The following is a 15,316-nucleotide window of genomic DNA, read 5'->3' as shown; positions in this document are numbered from 1 at the left end:
CATCCACGAGACTGCCATGGATGTGGGAGATGAGAACCTATGCCTAATATGTGTCACGCAGTGGTGGTTCCAATGATTATTGTGATGCAAGAGGGATCTTGGCAATGGATAAAACCCATGCAGCGGTGCTGACAGGTTGGTCCTGCTTGAGGTTTGGCCATGCAGCAGAGGAGATGCGCTGGTTCCACTGGATCCACAGAGGCTTAGGACCTTTTCCAAATTTCCAGGACGGTGGAGGGAACACTTGGCAGGGTAGACTCACAGATGCCAGAGACCAGGTGCTGCGGTCCAGGTTGTTGAAGCCTTCTGTCCCTGAGGCTCAAGTCAGGAGGCCAGCCAGCATTTAGAGTCACTCGGTGATCCTGGCTCTCAACAGATGGAGGTCCAGTCATTCTAAACCAGGCAAGAGGGCGGCAGGCAGAAATCCTTAAGAGCAGTAGTCCAGAAGAGTAGTAGTCCTTTCAGCAGTGCAGCAGGCCTTCATGGAAGAGTATCAAAAGGTCCAAAAGTGCTGAAGAGCTGATGTCTCAGGTCAAGTCTTAAAACTCAGTTTTGCTTTTGAAGTGGGAGAAGAATTTAAAGGCATGCCTTTGAAGTGCACAGATGCCCTGTCTTCTTTGCCTTCTTTGCCCTGGCTCCAGACAAACTACAAGGCATACGTATGAGATTCTGGGTTTCTGTTGCAGTAACCCCCCACTTTTTGCCAGACTACTGATCCCTTTGACTTGATGTGCCCTGGGTCCCTGCCAATCAGGTTCCCAGGGCGTGTGTTCTTTCCCCAAAACTAACCCAAACCCCATTGGCATCTCTGACCACAGGTCATCCCTGGTAAATGGTACCACAGGTACCCAGGGCACTCTGAACAAGGAAGCCCTCTAAGGGCTTCAGCACTTATTGTGCCACCCTTAGAGGTCCTGTACCTTTTCACTCACTCATTGCCTTTGCAGGCTAGGTTTTTTGGTGCCGACAAAAGTGAACAGTCAACATGGCACACATCCCTGTGTTCCATGCCTACAACCCACTGCCCTGGCATAGATCAGTCACCCGTCTAGCTGGGTGCCCTATACCAGTGGTGAGGGTACAGGCAAATGAGCCCTATTACCCTAAAGTGTCTAAATCCATTCTTAGACATTGTAAGTGCAGTGCTGCCATTAAGAGTATATGGTGATGGGAGTTTGTCATTACGAACTCCACAGCATCATAATGGCTACACTGAAAACTGAGAAGTTTGGTATCAAACTTATTAGCATATTAAAACCCCACCAGTTTGGGATTTAATGAAAAATGCACTTATAGGGCATCTTAGAGATGCCCCCTGAAAAACAACCAGCCTCCGGTGGGTTCCCTGACTGATACACACCAGCCTGCCACCATGAGACATTTTACTGGACCCCTAGGGTACGAGCCTTCACTCCCTGAGCCCAGAAACAAAGCCTTTCCTGGGCAGAGGTGTTCACACCTCCCCCAGGCCAGGAAGAGCCATCTGTAGCAGGGGAGCTTCAAAGGCCTGGTAGCATTTGTAATGCGACCCCCAGCCTCTCCTACTATCCGGATCAGGCCCCCTTCCAGTTTCCCCTCCTTTTCGTCGGGAAGACAGTCAGGAAAACATAGCCAACCCAGAAGGTGTGTCCACCTCTGCCAACCCCACCCCTCAGGGAGGCGAGATGAAACCCACTCTTCAGTGCCCACCATCTTGCAGATGGCAGGTACTCCCCAACCAGGATTAGGGATTGTGCTCACTCCCGCACGTGGGGTGAGCACACTAAGGGTGTAGTCACCCTAAGGTCAGTTCCCCAATGGGTACTGACCTCAAGACCCCTAAAACGCTGCCTAAATACTGTATTTAGGAGGCAGCCCTGAACCAAAAAGGCCGACAAGAAACCAGAAGTAGAAAAGAAGAAGAAGGACCGAACAGCTGTGTCGAAGCTAACAAGAGCTGGACACCCACTGACTTTGCGCCAGCCCTACCGGCTTGTCCCCACCTCAAACCTGCTCCAGCAAAATCCTGGTGTGTCCTGCAGCCAGCAACCTTGAGAAACCCAGAGGACCTGCCTGCCTTCAATCCCAAAGACTCTGTCTCCTGTGAATACTGGATTTGTTTAAACAACAGCTCTGCAAGGATCCGCAAGTTTGCACCACTCTGCACCAGACGCCCACAGCCCGAGTTCGAGAGGCCTAACACCAAGAGGAGGTCTCAGTGGCGATCCTGACCAAAGATCCGGTGACCCCTGACCTGCCTCGATCCTCTAACCGACGCCTGCAGCCTCAAACCGGAAGGTCACCCCAACCAGCCTGGTAAGAAGATCCGACCCTACTGGGCACCCCTGCACCCGAAACCCCACGACCTTGGGTGGCCCCGCCGATGGCACCTAACCATCCCCCAACATCCCAACAACTTACCTCTCCAAGTGGTGGTCGCTCCCAGAAGACCTTTGTCACCGTGCCTGCAGTGCTTTTGCAAACCAGAGACTCCCCCATTGAAAGCTACAGAGCTTCGGACGCCAAAATAGCACTCTGCACCCGGCTGCCACAGTGCTGCTGAGGGTGCATCTTTTGTGCTAACCTAAACCTCCATTTGCTCTGAGCTTCAGTCATGACAAGCATGGTTGGGATTTGGAATATTCTGCAAGTCTGCATTTTCTAAATCCAATTTCTTCAGTTCACCTCTACAAATTTCTTCAGTTTACCTCTACAAATGTATTTTCGTGAACTGACCTGCCAATTTCCAAATTCATGCATGGTTTTAAACTTGATTGATTTGAATTCTACAACATTGTTGGAAAGCATTCAATTGAAATGTAGATGATAGATATCATTCGTAGTGTGATAATTTTTTTATGAGTGTTTATGAGTGACCTCATAAGTGTTACATAAAACTGTACTTTCTCTTTTTTACGATAACAATGGCAATCATTATCAAAGCCAATATTTCTGGCCTAGGTAATCATGTAGTGATTTTTTAAAAATGTATTAATCTTTTCTAAACATATGCAAAGCAGAAAAAAACAGTGGGAAACATATAAAAAATGTAACAGAGAGTAGGCGGCAGAACAGGCCTTGACACTGAGATATACCTCTTTTCTGGTGGCTGTGTAGAGCACTTCAGCATGTCAACAGGTGTAAGCGCTATATAAACACCAAACCCATACCACATGTGATCAGGAAAAAACACTGTCACTCATTGTGCATGAGATATAATCGGTGAGCGGGACTGACCCATTGCCACATGCGGTATGCCTTGGTGGGTGAAATTAAGATATGATTGACAGTTGAACAGATCAATAGAGAAGAGGTCTGACTGAATGAATGATATATATTCCATTTTTTTTGGTCATTATGTGGTCTACGAGGCAGCTAATGGCGCCTCGAGGACAGGACTAAAAATAAAATTGATGTTCCTTTTTATAACCAAAATAGGTCTTGAAAAAATGATATAATTTTTTATTATGTTATATTTGAATACATTTAAATCCTTTCTGTATGTACTTTTGTTTCACAAGGTGTAAACATTTTCTATCCAAACCTAAATGTACATTAACAGGGTGAATGGCTATTAACATTATCTCTTTGCCCCCAGGGTGGTAAAATTCCGATTCGGTGGACGTCACCTGAAGCCATTGCATATCGCAAGTTCACCTCAGCCAGTGATGCTTGGAGTTATGGAATTGTTCTCTGGGAAGTTATGTCATATGGAGAAAGACCATACTGGGAGATGTCCAATCAAGATGTAAGTCGATTGCACTTTGTGAGTAATGTTCTCAAAGACAAAGGCATGCTTTGAAAGGAAGTGAAGCAGAAAGAGGCCAGGTAGAGATCATAGTGATATTGCACCAAGGAAGAAAATTTCCATGTACAATGCTACTTTCTATATTTAACATATAAAGGAAAATACATTTAAATGAAATGCATTTGAGGTAGTTTAAAACATTATCTTAAGATGTATGTAAGAATATTTCTATTGGCTTATATTCAAGAAAATATGCTTGGGAACAAGAGAGAGAATATTTGAGATATCATCAGGTCTGCTTGTGTTGCTGAACCGGCAAACAAATTGGAGACCAGCCGGCCACCTGTAGTGAATCGTGCATGCTTTTTCTTACAATTCTCCAACTGCGTGAAAAACCACCCATATACGGTTCCCAATGGCTTACGGTAATGTTAGAAGAGTGGAACACACTGATGGGAAAGCCAGCCGAGGGCCAGCATTTTCAAAACTTGTAGTGCTTAGGAGGGATAAAATTATTTGGCCCTTTTGCTAGTTCCCATGTAATTTATATTGGACCTGCAGCAGGTATTATCAGCTCCATCAGAATTGTGAGATCCCCAGTGTTAGAACCGCTGTCTCTAGTTGGCAGAGGTATACACTTCTGACAAATAGGGACACTCCTTTTCTAGTCAGGGCAAGGGGATCACACCCTTCGATAACCCCTGCTCACCCCCTTGGTAGCTTGGCAGAGCAGAACAGGCTTATCTCAGAGGCTGTGTGTTAAGCAATCATGACCACATACAGTAATACAGTGAATACACTACAAAGGGACACGACACCGTAGTATTATAAAAATAAGTATTTTTATATAAGGCTTAGCACAAGACCAAAATAACGGCAAAACTGTACACAATCGGAATAAATACGTTCGGGAAGGAAAAAGGATAGTTCACAGGTAGTTTCTTCTTTAGCACAAAAGTCTTTTAGTATCAAGCAAATCTTCTTCTTGGAAACAAAGTTCTTAGCAACAGGGTAACTCACACGAGAGCTACACAACGCTGGGGCAAAGGTAATCCACAGGTTCGGCGTCGACCGCGAGGAGTGCTGCGTCGGGCCTGGAGTCACACGGACCCCCAACAACACAGTACCTTAGGAAAATGAAGCACACGATGATCAGCGGCGTCGAGCAATCCGGCGTCGCGTCTCCGGTGTCAACCAGGCCTCAGCAGGCGTTGTCGATGATGCAGTTGCACAGAGTGAGCAGCGCTCACGGCGTCGAAGGGCACACAGTCGATGCGATCAGCAGCGGGGCAGACACGAGGTCCTCTGGAGTTAGAGCCGTACTCCTACTCACTGGCGTTGCTGCTGGCGTCGGTTGGGCCCAGCGTCCGGTCGTCGTGATCGCTGTTCCTTTCAGAGGTGCTGGATTCAAGCTTCCAGCGGATAGCACTTTTTAGCAGGTGAAGTCTTTTGGCCCTGAGACTTCGGCAGGAGACTGGCACTCTTCCAGTCCTTGGAGATTTTCTTAGCAAGCGTGAGAGTACACACACAGTTCCTCTCTCCTGGTTCCTTGGCAAAAATAAAGAAGCACCGCAGGATTCCCCCAACAACAGCACACCGGCAGAAGGGGTAGGCAGTCCTTTAGATCAGCAGGCTTCTTGTCCTTGGTTACAGGGTTCCTTGTCAGAAGTGATCTGATTTCCTAGTTCAGGGGTCCTCCTCTTATACCCCTTTTCGTCTTTGATCCCTTTGTCTATGCCGGGGGTTTCCCAACATCCTGGGTCTGTGGTGGGTGGAGCTAGGCAGTAGCACCTGGCCTATTCATTGAGCCGGGCCGGGTCCTCAGACGCCCCGCAGGAGGTGGAGCCAGCATTGACACTGGCAGGAGCAGAGCTATCGCCCTCCTGGCAGGAGGTGGGGCCAGGATCGTCCATGGCAGGTACAGAGCCATCAGTCGCTCGGCAGGAGGTGGAGCCAGCATTGTATCAGGCAAGGCAGGCTATCAACAACTACTCTCCCCCTACTCTCAACGTAATGTCCCACTCATCCCACACTGACTCATCCAGGCCTCTTGGAGCCACCCAGCTCCTGTCACACACACGCAAGACCAGCAGAAACCAGATATGGTTAGACAAGAAAATAGACACTTTCTAAAAGTGCTATTTTCGAACCCAGAGTCCAAAGACCATCCACACCAACGGATGCGTAATTAAACCCCGAGTTCAGGGATACCAAACTCGACATTGCACCATGCTCCCCGAGCCAGCTAGGATTATAGCGTTAATAATCCCGGCGGCCCATTCTAACCAACGGAGAGCAGGCTACCTCGCAATAGTGAAGCCCTAAGATGGCGGCACTTCACTATCAGGACATGCCAACTTGGTCAGGCTTGTCCTACCTTACACTTACAATGCACCCTGCCCATGGGCCTACCATAGGGGTGACTAACATGAAGTTAAGGGAATGTTCAAGGGGCTGGCAAGTAGGTATACCTGCGCAGCCGACGTGACAGTGCAAGACTGCACGTGGGTCTCGCAATGACCGACCCGTAGACATTCTTTTACAAGGCCGCTCCTGTGGGTGGCACAACACGTGCTGCAAGCCCACGAGCGGCATTTGTATTTACAAGCCCTGGCACTCCTGGTGCACTAGACTAGGGACTGACAGTAAACCAAATAAGCCAAACATGGATACAATAGATACATCATTTTAACAGAGGGAGCACTTGCGCTATGGCACTGATCAGCAGTGACACGGCGCCCAAAGCATATACCAGCAAAACATCGTAAAACAGTAGAGGCAAACAGAAAAAATGGAGGAGAGACTCAAGCCAATGATGTCAGGTCTAACACGTGTCCCCTCCAGCTGAAATGTGGGGAGAACTACCCTTAACCTAGGGAGTCCTCATCACTAAGGCGGAAAAATCTGGACAGACCATCAGCATTGGCGTGATCTGTGCCAGGGCGGTGTTCCACCGTAAAGTCCATCCCCTGTAGAGCAATGGACCACCTCAACAGTTTTGGGTTCTCACCCCTCATTTGCATTAACCATCTGAAGGGCCTGTGGTCTGTCTGAACCCGGAAGTGAGTCCCAAACAGGTAGGGTCTTAACTTCTTCAGCGCCCAGACCACAGCAAATGCTTCTCTTTCTATCGCACTCCACCTCGTTTCCCTGGGAAGTAACCTCCTACTGATGAAGGCTACAGGCAAGTCTCGGCCCTCTTCATTCACCTGAGCTAGAACAGCCCCCACGCCATGCTCTGAAGCGTCCGTCTGAACAATGAACTCTTTCGAAAAGTCGGGTGCTTGGAGTATAGGTGCTGTGCACATTGCAGTCTTCAGGGTGTCAAAGGCCGTTTGACAGGCATCAGTCCAGATCACGTTTCGTGGCTGCTTCCTGGAAGTCAGCGAAGTCAAGGGGTGCACAATGTTACCGTAATCCTTGACAAACCTCCTGTAGTAACCCGTGAGTCCTAAGAAGGCTCTCACCTGTGTTTGGGTTTTGGGCGGTGCCCAAGCCAGGATGGTATCAATCTTGGGTTGCAGGGGGGCAACCTTGTCGCTCCCTACTTGGTGCCCCAAGTACACCACAGAACCCTGCCCAATCTGGCACTTACTAGCCTTGATTGTGAGGCCTGCTCCTCGCAGGGCCAACAACACTTCCTGGAGGTGACGCACGTGTTCCTCCCAGCTGGCGCTGAACACTGCGATGTCGTCCAGGTAGGCGGCGCTGAATTCCTCTAGTCCCGCCAAGACCTGGTTGACCAACCTCTGGAAGGTGGCGGGGGCATTCTTCATCCCAAAGGGCATCCCCCGGAACTGGTATAGCCCATCTGGTGTGGCGAATGCTGACCTCTCTTTTGCCCCATCAGTCAAGGCGATCTGCCAGTACCCAGACGTTAAGTCGAATGTACTAAGGTACCGGGCAGCCCCCAACCGATCGATGAGCTCATCAGCTCTGGGGATGGGGTGCGCGTCAGTCTTCGTGACCGAATTGAGTCCTCGGTAATCCACGCAGAACCGGAGTTCTGGTGAAGCACCAGGCGCTGCAGCCTTTGGGACCAAGACCACTGGGCTGGCCCAAGGACTGCTAGAGGACTCAATCACCCCTAACGCGAACATTTTGGAGACCTCCTCCTTAATGTACGCTCGGACCTTGTCAGTCACCCTGTAAGCCTTGTGCTTCACAGGAGGGCTGTCTCCGGTGTCAACGTCATGGACACACCAATGCGTGACACCCGGAACCAAGGAAAACAGATCCGGGAATTGTCCCAACAGGTTGCGACAATCCTGTTTCTGCTCAAGGGTCAGTGTGTCAGAGAGGACCACACCATCCACTGACCCGTCTTGCTCCTTAGCATACAGGAGGTCAGGAAGAGGCTCACTCTCCTCCTCCGTTCCATCATCTGTCGCTAAGAGCATGCCCACTTCGGACCTTTCTAAGTGGGGCTTCAAACGGTTGACATGCAGGACCCGCAAGGGGTTCCTGGGAGATTTCAAGTCCACCAGGTAGGTGACATCGCTCTTCTTCTCCACAACCTTGAACGGTCCAGTCCACCTGTCCTTGAGCGCACAAGGTTCCACAGGGGACATGACCCACACTTCCTGACCAGGCTGAAGCTCTACCAGAGTGGCATTCCGGTCGTACCATCGCTTCATCTCCTCCTGGCTGGCCTCCAGATTTGCCTGAGCAAGTTCTCTGAAGCGCCGAGTCTGGTTCCGAAAGGCCAGCATGTAGCTGTATACATCCTGGGGAGGTTTCCTGGGAGATTGCTCCCAGCCTTCCTTGACCAGACTCAGAGGTCCTCTTACCGGGTGACCGTATAAGAGCTCAAAGGGGCTGAACCCTAGAGCCTTCTGCGGCACCTCACGGTAAGCAAACAACAGGCATGGCAAGAGGACGTCCCATTTCCGCCTCATTGGTTCTTCAAGACCCATAATCATGCCTTTCAGGGTCCGGTTGAATCTCTCAACCAGCCCGTTTCCTTGAGGGTGGTAAGGAGTGGTGAACTTGTAGGTTATCCCACACTCCTTCCACAGAGACTTCATATAGTTCGAAATGAAGTTGGTGCCTCGGTCGGACACCACCTCTCTGGGGAACCCCATCCGGGAGAAAACACCCATCAGTGCCCGTCCCACCACGGGGGCCGTCACTGTCCTGAGAGGGATGGCTTCCGGGTACCTTGTGGCATGGTCCACCAAGACCAGGATGAACCTGTTGCCCAGGGCTGTCTTGGGGTCCAGGGGCCCAACAATGTCAATACCCACCCGGTCAAAGGGGGTGCTGACTACTGGAAAAGGTTGGAGGGGAGCCTTCTGCTTCCTTCCGCTTTTCCCACTTGCCTGGCAAGTGCGACAAGTCTTGCAATGGATGTCTACATCCCTACGCATCTGAGGCCAATAAAAATGGGTGACAAGCCTGTCATAGGTCTTGTCCTGCCCCAGATGTCCAGCTAACGGTACGTCATGAGCCAAACCCAGTAGGAAGGCTCTGAAGCGCTGGGGTACCACCAGCACACGGGCTGACCCAGGTTCAGCAGCCTTAGGCTCGCTATACAGGAGGTCGTTCTCCCAGTACACAAAATGTGACCCTGACTGATCACCTGAGGATTGGGCTGAGGCCTGCTGCCTCATGCCCACAAGAGAAGGGCACTCTTTCTGTTCCGCACAGAATTCCTCCCTGGAGGGACCACCATCCTGCTGCCAGTGGGTCAGCTCGGGCAGATCTCCCAGTTCGGCAATTTGTTCCCCGGTGTGCTCCAGGGTGTCCCCCTCAGGGTCTACCTCCTTCTGGACCACGGGAACAACGGGGGCCGGTTTCCCGCGCCTCCTGCCTCTTCTCTTCACAGCTGGGTCCTGGGCCGTACTTTCAGGCTCCGGGACCCCATCAACACCCTTACTCGCTGTCATGGATCGAGTGGTTGCACACACCCACTCCGGTACACCCAACATTTTCAAGTGCGCCGCTCTCTCCACCTTAGCCCAAGGGGAGTCTTCCAAATCATTGCCCAGGAGACAGTCGACAGGCATGGCGGGTCTCACAGCAACCTGAAGAGTACCTGAAACTCCCCCCCATTCAAAGGAAACCTGAGCCACCTCACACTCTTTCTGGGAGTTATCGGCAGCTATCACAGGGTAGAATGCGTGGGGAACCACCTGCTCTCTGGACACCAAGTGACACTTGACAGCTGTCACACTCTCTCCGGTGTCTCTGAGGGCTTCCACTCTATGGCCATTAATGGTCACCCACTGCCTATATTTACTAGTGTTACTAGGCAGAGGGGGTGGAGGGACCATTTGCATGTCTCCTAGCGAGACCAGGGACATTTCTGCGGGACCCCTCCCACCATGGACAACCATCTCCTCCCCTCCCAAGGCTACACTGGCCAACTGACGAGGGGGTGCACGCGGCGGTGCATTCGAATCCTTCTTGGGACACTGGGGGTCATAAAACCGGTGTCCCACCTGCCCACAACCGTAGCAGGTTAGGGGGCCCCTATGAACAGGTTTACCCGTCGGGGCCCCTGACTTCTTCTCAGGGGGAGGCTGGGAACCCTTCCCTTGGTTCCCTTGGGAATTACTTTGGGGCCCTTTCTGAGACTCCTTCTGTTTTCCCTTGTCCCCCCCACTCTTCTGCTGGGGACCCTGCCCACCTTTGGCTGAGTCTCCCACTGGACCCTTGTGGACCCTGGTACTGACCCAGCGGTCCGCCTCCTCAGCAAGTTTTCTAGGGTTAGATATCTTGCTATCAATCAGGTGCTGGCGCAGCTCTGGAAAACAGTTATTAGACAAGTGCTCCCACGCAAACAAATCATAGAGAGCTTCATAACTTTCCACTTGGCTGCCCTTTACCCAACCATCCATGGCTCTGCAAAAATAAGACACATATTCAACCCACGTCGTACCAGGCAATTTCTTACATTCTCTAAAAGCTTGTCTGTACTGCTCGGGGGTTAAACCATATCGCAACATTAAAGCCTCTTTCATATGAGCATACGACATCCTATCTGCAACAGGCATGTCTAACAGGGTATCTCTTCCCTCACTCACAAAGCGACCCCACAACCCCGCTCCCCAATTCTTCTCAGGGACCTGGTGGGCCAACAATGCTAACTCATATGCTTTAAACCATTGACCAATATCTTCATTCTTATTGTAATCTTTGATCACATCTTTCGGGAAGTAAAACTTACTTTCTGCAGGCTCGGATGGAGTGCTGCCACCAGAGGGATTCAACTCTAACTTTTTAGCTTGGATATCCAGTTCCCTCAATCTGGCTTCACGCTCCAAAGCTAACTTCTCTCGTTCAAACTCCAACTTTTTGATCTCTAAATCAGCTTCCCTTCTACCTCTCGCATTTTCTAACTCCAACTGCCCATTTATCTTTAGCCTTGCCATCTCCATGTTGTAAGCTCGCTCTTTCGCCCTTTCTTCTCTTTCTTCAGGGGAAAGACCTTTGGAGGAAACACTGCTTCCGGGAGAGGGCACAGGTCCATTCACTGGCACCTCCTCATCCCCTTCCTCTGTGGGTACCACCACCACATCAGAGGGATTTCTGGATTCCCACCAGGCCTGTAATGCTTTATAAAAATCATCTTTTCTCGAGAGGCCGGTGGTAGGAACTTCAAACTGGTTGCAAAAGTGTTTCAGCTCATCTTTCTTGTATCTTTTTAGCTTACTCCTCTCGAACTCTTCAACAACAACGATAGCAGGGGCAGTGACTCCGTTGTCACTCATGGTTAAACTGGCAGTGTTCAGAAAATCAAGTTTCAGGAAAGCGGAGAACAAAAATAGGATCCTTCCGAATCAGATTGTGACTGCGTTATGGTCTGCTTTCACTACGTAGCGCATACTAATCACTGTACATGGGTCATAAATGCAAGGTCCAAATCCCACCGCTGCCACCAATGTTAGAACCGGCTGTCTCTAGTTGGCAGAGGTATACACTTCTGACAAATAGGGACACTCCTTTTCTAGTCAGGGCAAGGGGATCACACCCTTCGATAACCCCTGCTCACCCCCTTGGTAGCTTGGCAGAGCAGAACAGGCTTATCTCAGAGGCTGTGTGTTAAGCAATCATGACCACATACAGTAATACAGTGAATACACTACAAAGGGACACGACACCGTAGTATTATAAAAATAAGTATTTTTATATAAGGCTTAGCACAAGACCAAAATAACGGCAAAACTGTACACAATCGGAATAAATACGTTCGGGAAGGAAAAAGGATAGTTCACAGGTAGTTTCTTCTTTAGCACAAAAGTCTTTTAGTATCAAGCAAATCTTCTTCTTGGAAACAAAGTTCTTAGCAACAGGGTAACTCACACGAGAGCTACACAACGCTGGGGCAAAGGTAATCCACAGGTTCGGCGTCGACCGCGAGGAGCGCTGCGTCGGGCCTGGAGTCACACGGACCCCCAACAACACAGTACCTTAGGAAAATGAAGCACACGATGATCAGCGGCGTCGAGCAATCCGGCGTCGCGTCTCCGGTGTCGACCAGGCCTCAGCAGGCGTTGTCGATGATGCAGTTGCACAGAGTGAGCAGCGCTCACGGCGTCGAAGGGCACACGGTCGATGCGATCAGCAGCGGGGCAGACACGAGGTCCTCTGGAGTTAGAGCCGTACTCCTACTCACTGGCGTTGCTGCTGGCGTCGGTTGGGCCCAGCGTCCGGTCGTCGTGATCGCTGTTCCTTTCAGAGGTGCTGGATTCAAGCTTCCAGTGGATAGCACTTTTTAGCAGGTGAAGTCTTTTGGCCCTGAGACTTCGGCAGGAGACTGGCACTCTTCCAGTCCTTGGAGATTTTCTTAGCAAGCGTGAGAGTACACACACAGTTCCTCTCTCCTGGTTCCTTGGCAAAAATAAAGAAGCACCGCAGGATTCCCCCAACAACAGCACACCGGCAGAAGGGGTAGGCAGTCCTTTAGATCAGCAGGCTTCTTGTCCTTGGTTACAGGGTTCCTTGTCAGAAGTGATCTGATTTCCTAGTTCAGGGGTCCTCCTCTTATACCCCTTTTCGTCTTTGATCCCTTTGTCTATGCCGGGGGTTTCCCAACATCCTGGGTCTGTGGTGGGTGGAGCTAGGCAGTAGCACCTGGCCTATTCATTGAGCCGGGCCGGGTCCTCAGACGCCCCGCAGGAGGTGGAGCCAGCATTGACACTGGCAGGAGCAGAGCTATTGCCCTCCTGGCAGGAGGTGGGGCCAGGATCGTCCATGGCAGGTACAGAGCCATCAGTCGCTCGGCAGGAGGTGGAGCCAGCATTGTATCAGGCAAGGCAGGCTATCAACAACTACTCTCCCCCTACTCTCAACGTAATGTCCCACTCATCCCACACTGACTCATCCAGGCCTCTTGGAGCCACCCAGCTCCTGTCACACACACGCAAGACCAGCAGAGACCAGATATGGTTAGACAAGAAAATAGACACTTTCTAAAAGTGCTATTTTCGAACCCAGAGTCCAAAGACCATCCACACCAACGGATGCGTAATTAAACCCCGAGTTCAGGGATACCAAACTCGACATTGCACCATGCTCCCCGAGCCAGCTAGGATTATAGCGTTAATAATCCCGGCGGCCCATTCTAACCAACGGAGAGCAGGCTACCTCGCAATAGTGAAGCCCTAAGATGGCGGCACTTCACTATCAGGACATGCCAACTTGGTCAGGCTTGTCCTACCTTACACTTACAATGCACCCTGCCCATGGGCCTACCATAGGGGTGACTAACATGAAGTTAAGGGAAGGTTCAAGGGGCTGGCAAGTAGGTATACCTGCGCAGCCGACGTGACAGTGCAAGACTGCACGTGGGTCTCGCAATGACCGACCCGTAGACATTCTTTTACAAGGCCGCTCCTGTGGGTGGCACAACACGTGCTGCAAGCCCACGAGCGGCATTTGTATTTACAAGCCCTGGCACTCCTGGTGCACTAGACTAGGGACTGACAGTAAACCAAATAAGCCAAACATGGATACAATAGATACATCATTTTAACAGAGGGAGCACTTGCGCTATGGCACTGATCAGCAGTGACACGGCGCCCAAAGCATATACCAGCAAAACATCGTAAAACAGTAGAGGCAAACAGAAAAAATGGAGGAGAGACTCAAGCCAATGATGTCAGGTCTAACACCCAGGAAACCCACAGAACCTATGTGCCCCATGGTTAATGTTGTTAATGTTATGGGTGTCTTATATAGCGCTCGGCTACTCCAAGGAGTGTCCCGGCGCTTTCAAATGGGGGGATTTCATCTAGTGAAAGGCGACCTGAAATTATCATTTCCCAGCAATTCATATTTTCTCAGGGGAACCACAGGGATCCAGTTGTAATCCTTGGTAATTTTGCAACATCTGAGTTATCAGGACTTCCCTTGTCAAGGTGTGTGACATTACCACATGCAAATCTGGGCAGTTGTAATGGTCTCCGTTGTCCAAACTAAAGGATGCATCCACTAAACCTCATAATATTCTTCCTTTCCATCAGCAGAATGATACAGTACATCAGAACTTAGATCTTATGTGATTGTCATCATTGCAGACAAACGTTTGTTTATGTTTCAGTTGTGTGCTGTCTTTTGCATACTCATGGTGACCAATGAATGAACAGGGACCAGTCTTGCCGAGAAACCACACATCACACAATTTGCAATAGTTCAGTGTCTGCCCAGTGACTTTTGCCATACCACTATTTTGAGTTTAAGGAGAAAACTCTTGCATGGGGGCTCAGGAGTTGAATTCTTGCTGTTGACATCTTCTGCGACCGGCAGGTTACAAGTTCACATTAATGCGCGGAAAAAACCATAAAATTGAGTAAAAATACATTGGGCAATAATAACAAGGAACTTAGAGACAAAAATGACCTATGAAGTGCTAAATATAAACCAAAATGGTATTATTATTCAAATTTTAGTTTTCAGTATTTCTTTCAAATTGTCCCATAGTCACTCTAGCACCTACCTCTGAACAATTAAGACAACCTGTTCCTTTTTTTAAAAAAAAGTGGTGAAATATTTAGAACTATACTTAAGCATTTCTTTTAATCGGCAACCTTCGAGAAAGTCAGACACTTTATCTTGATAAACAGAAAGCCCTCTGTGTTTTGCTTGTTTGGCTCACCATTTACTTAGCAGATAAACTGCATCTGTTGCACCCAGAGCCAATTAAAAAAATCAACATGTTTGACCATGAAACGTCTCAACTCCACGCCCTTGACACAGCGAATGCCTAAGACTTTTTTTTAAGTTTCATTAAACTTTATTATTATTTTTTTTTTTTTGCAGGTAATTAAGGCAGTTGACGAAGGCTACCGGTTGCCACCACCTATGGACTGCCCTGCTGCTTTGTATCAGCTGATGCTCGACTGCTGGCAGAAAGACAGAAACAACAGACCTAAATTTGAGCAGATTGTCAGCATCCTGGACAAGCTGATCCGCAATCCCAGCAGCCTGAAAGTAATCGCCAATGCGGCGGCAAGGTGACACATTAGCGCTTGCCTCGCACACACTCAGATGTGTTTGCTTTATGTGCCTAATTATAACGTGTTTGCTTTTGTCTACCTTCCCGCTCAAATTTATTCATTGCTTTCCATACATCAGAAGGCTCAG

General features: G+C 49.7%; 1 protein-coding gene across 3 annotated transcripts in view; it reads left to right on the top strand.

Moving 5' to 3' along the window:
- The window catches only part of EPHA3 (EPH receptor A3), an 861,555-nt gene that overhangs the window by 702,034 nt on the left and 144,205 nt on the right, over positions 1-15,316 (top strand). For all 3 annotated transcript variants that reach the window (XM_086934429.1, XM_086934428.1, XM_086934427.1), the window contains exons 14-15: positions 3,578-3,727; positions 14,993-15,186. In XM_086934429.1, coding sequence (XP_086790555.1) covers positions 3,578-3,727; positions 14,993-15,186 — 344 coding nt within the window. The remainder of the gene's footprint in view (positions 1-3,577; positions 3,728-14,992; positions 15,187-15,316) is intronic.

The sequence above is a fragment of the Lissotriton vulgaris genome, chromosome 8 (assembly GCF_964263255.1).
Source record: "Lissotriton vulgaris chromosome 8, aLisVul1.2, whole genome shotgun sequence".
In the NCBI taxonomy this organism is placed as follows: Eukaryota; Metazoa; Chordata; class Amphibia; order Caudata; family Salamandridae; genus Lissotriton; species Lissotriton vulgaris.
The sequence above is the reverse complement of the archived record's forward strand: the minus strand, read 5'-3'. Positions and strand labels throughout refer to the sequence as shown.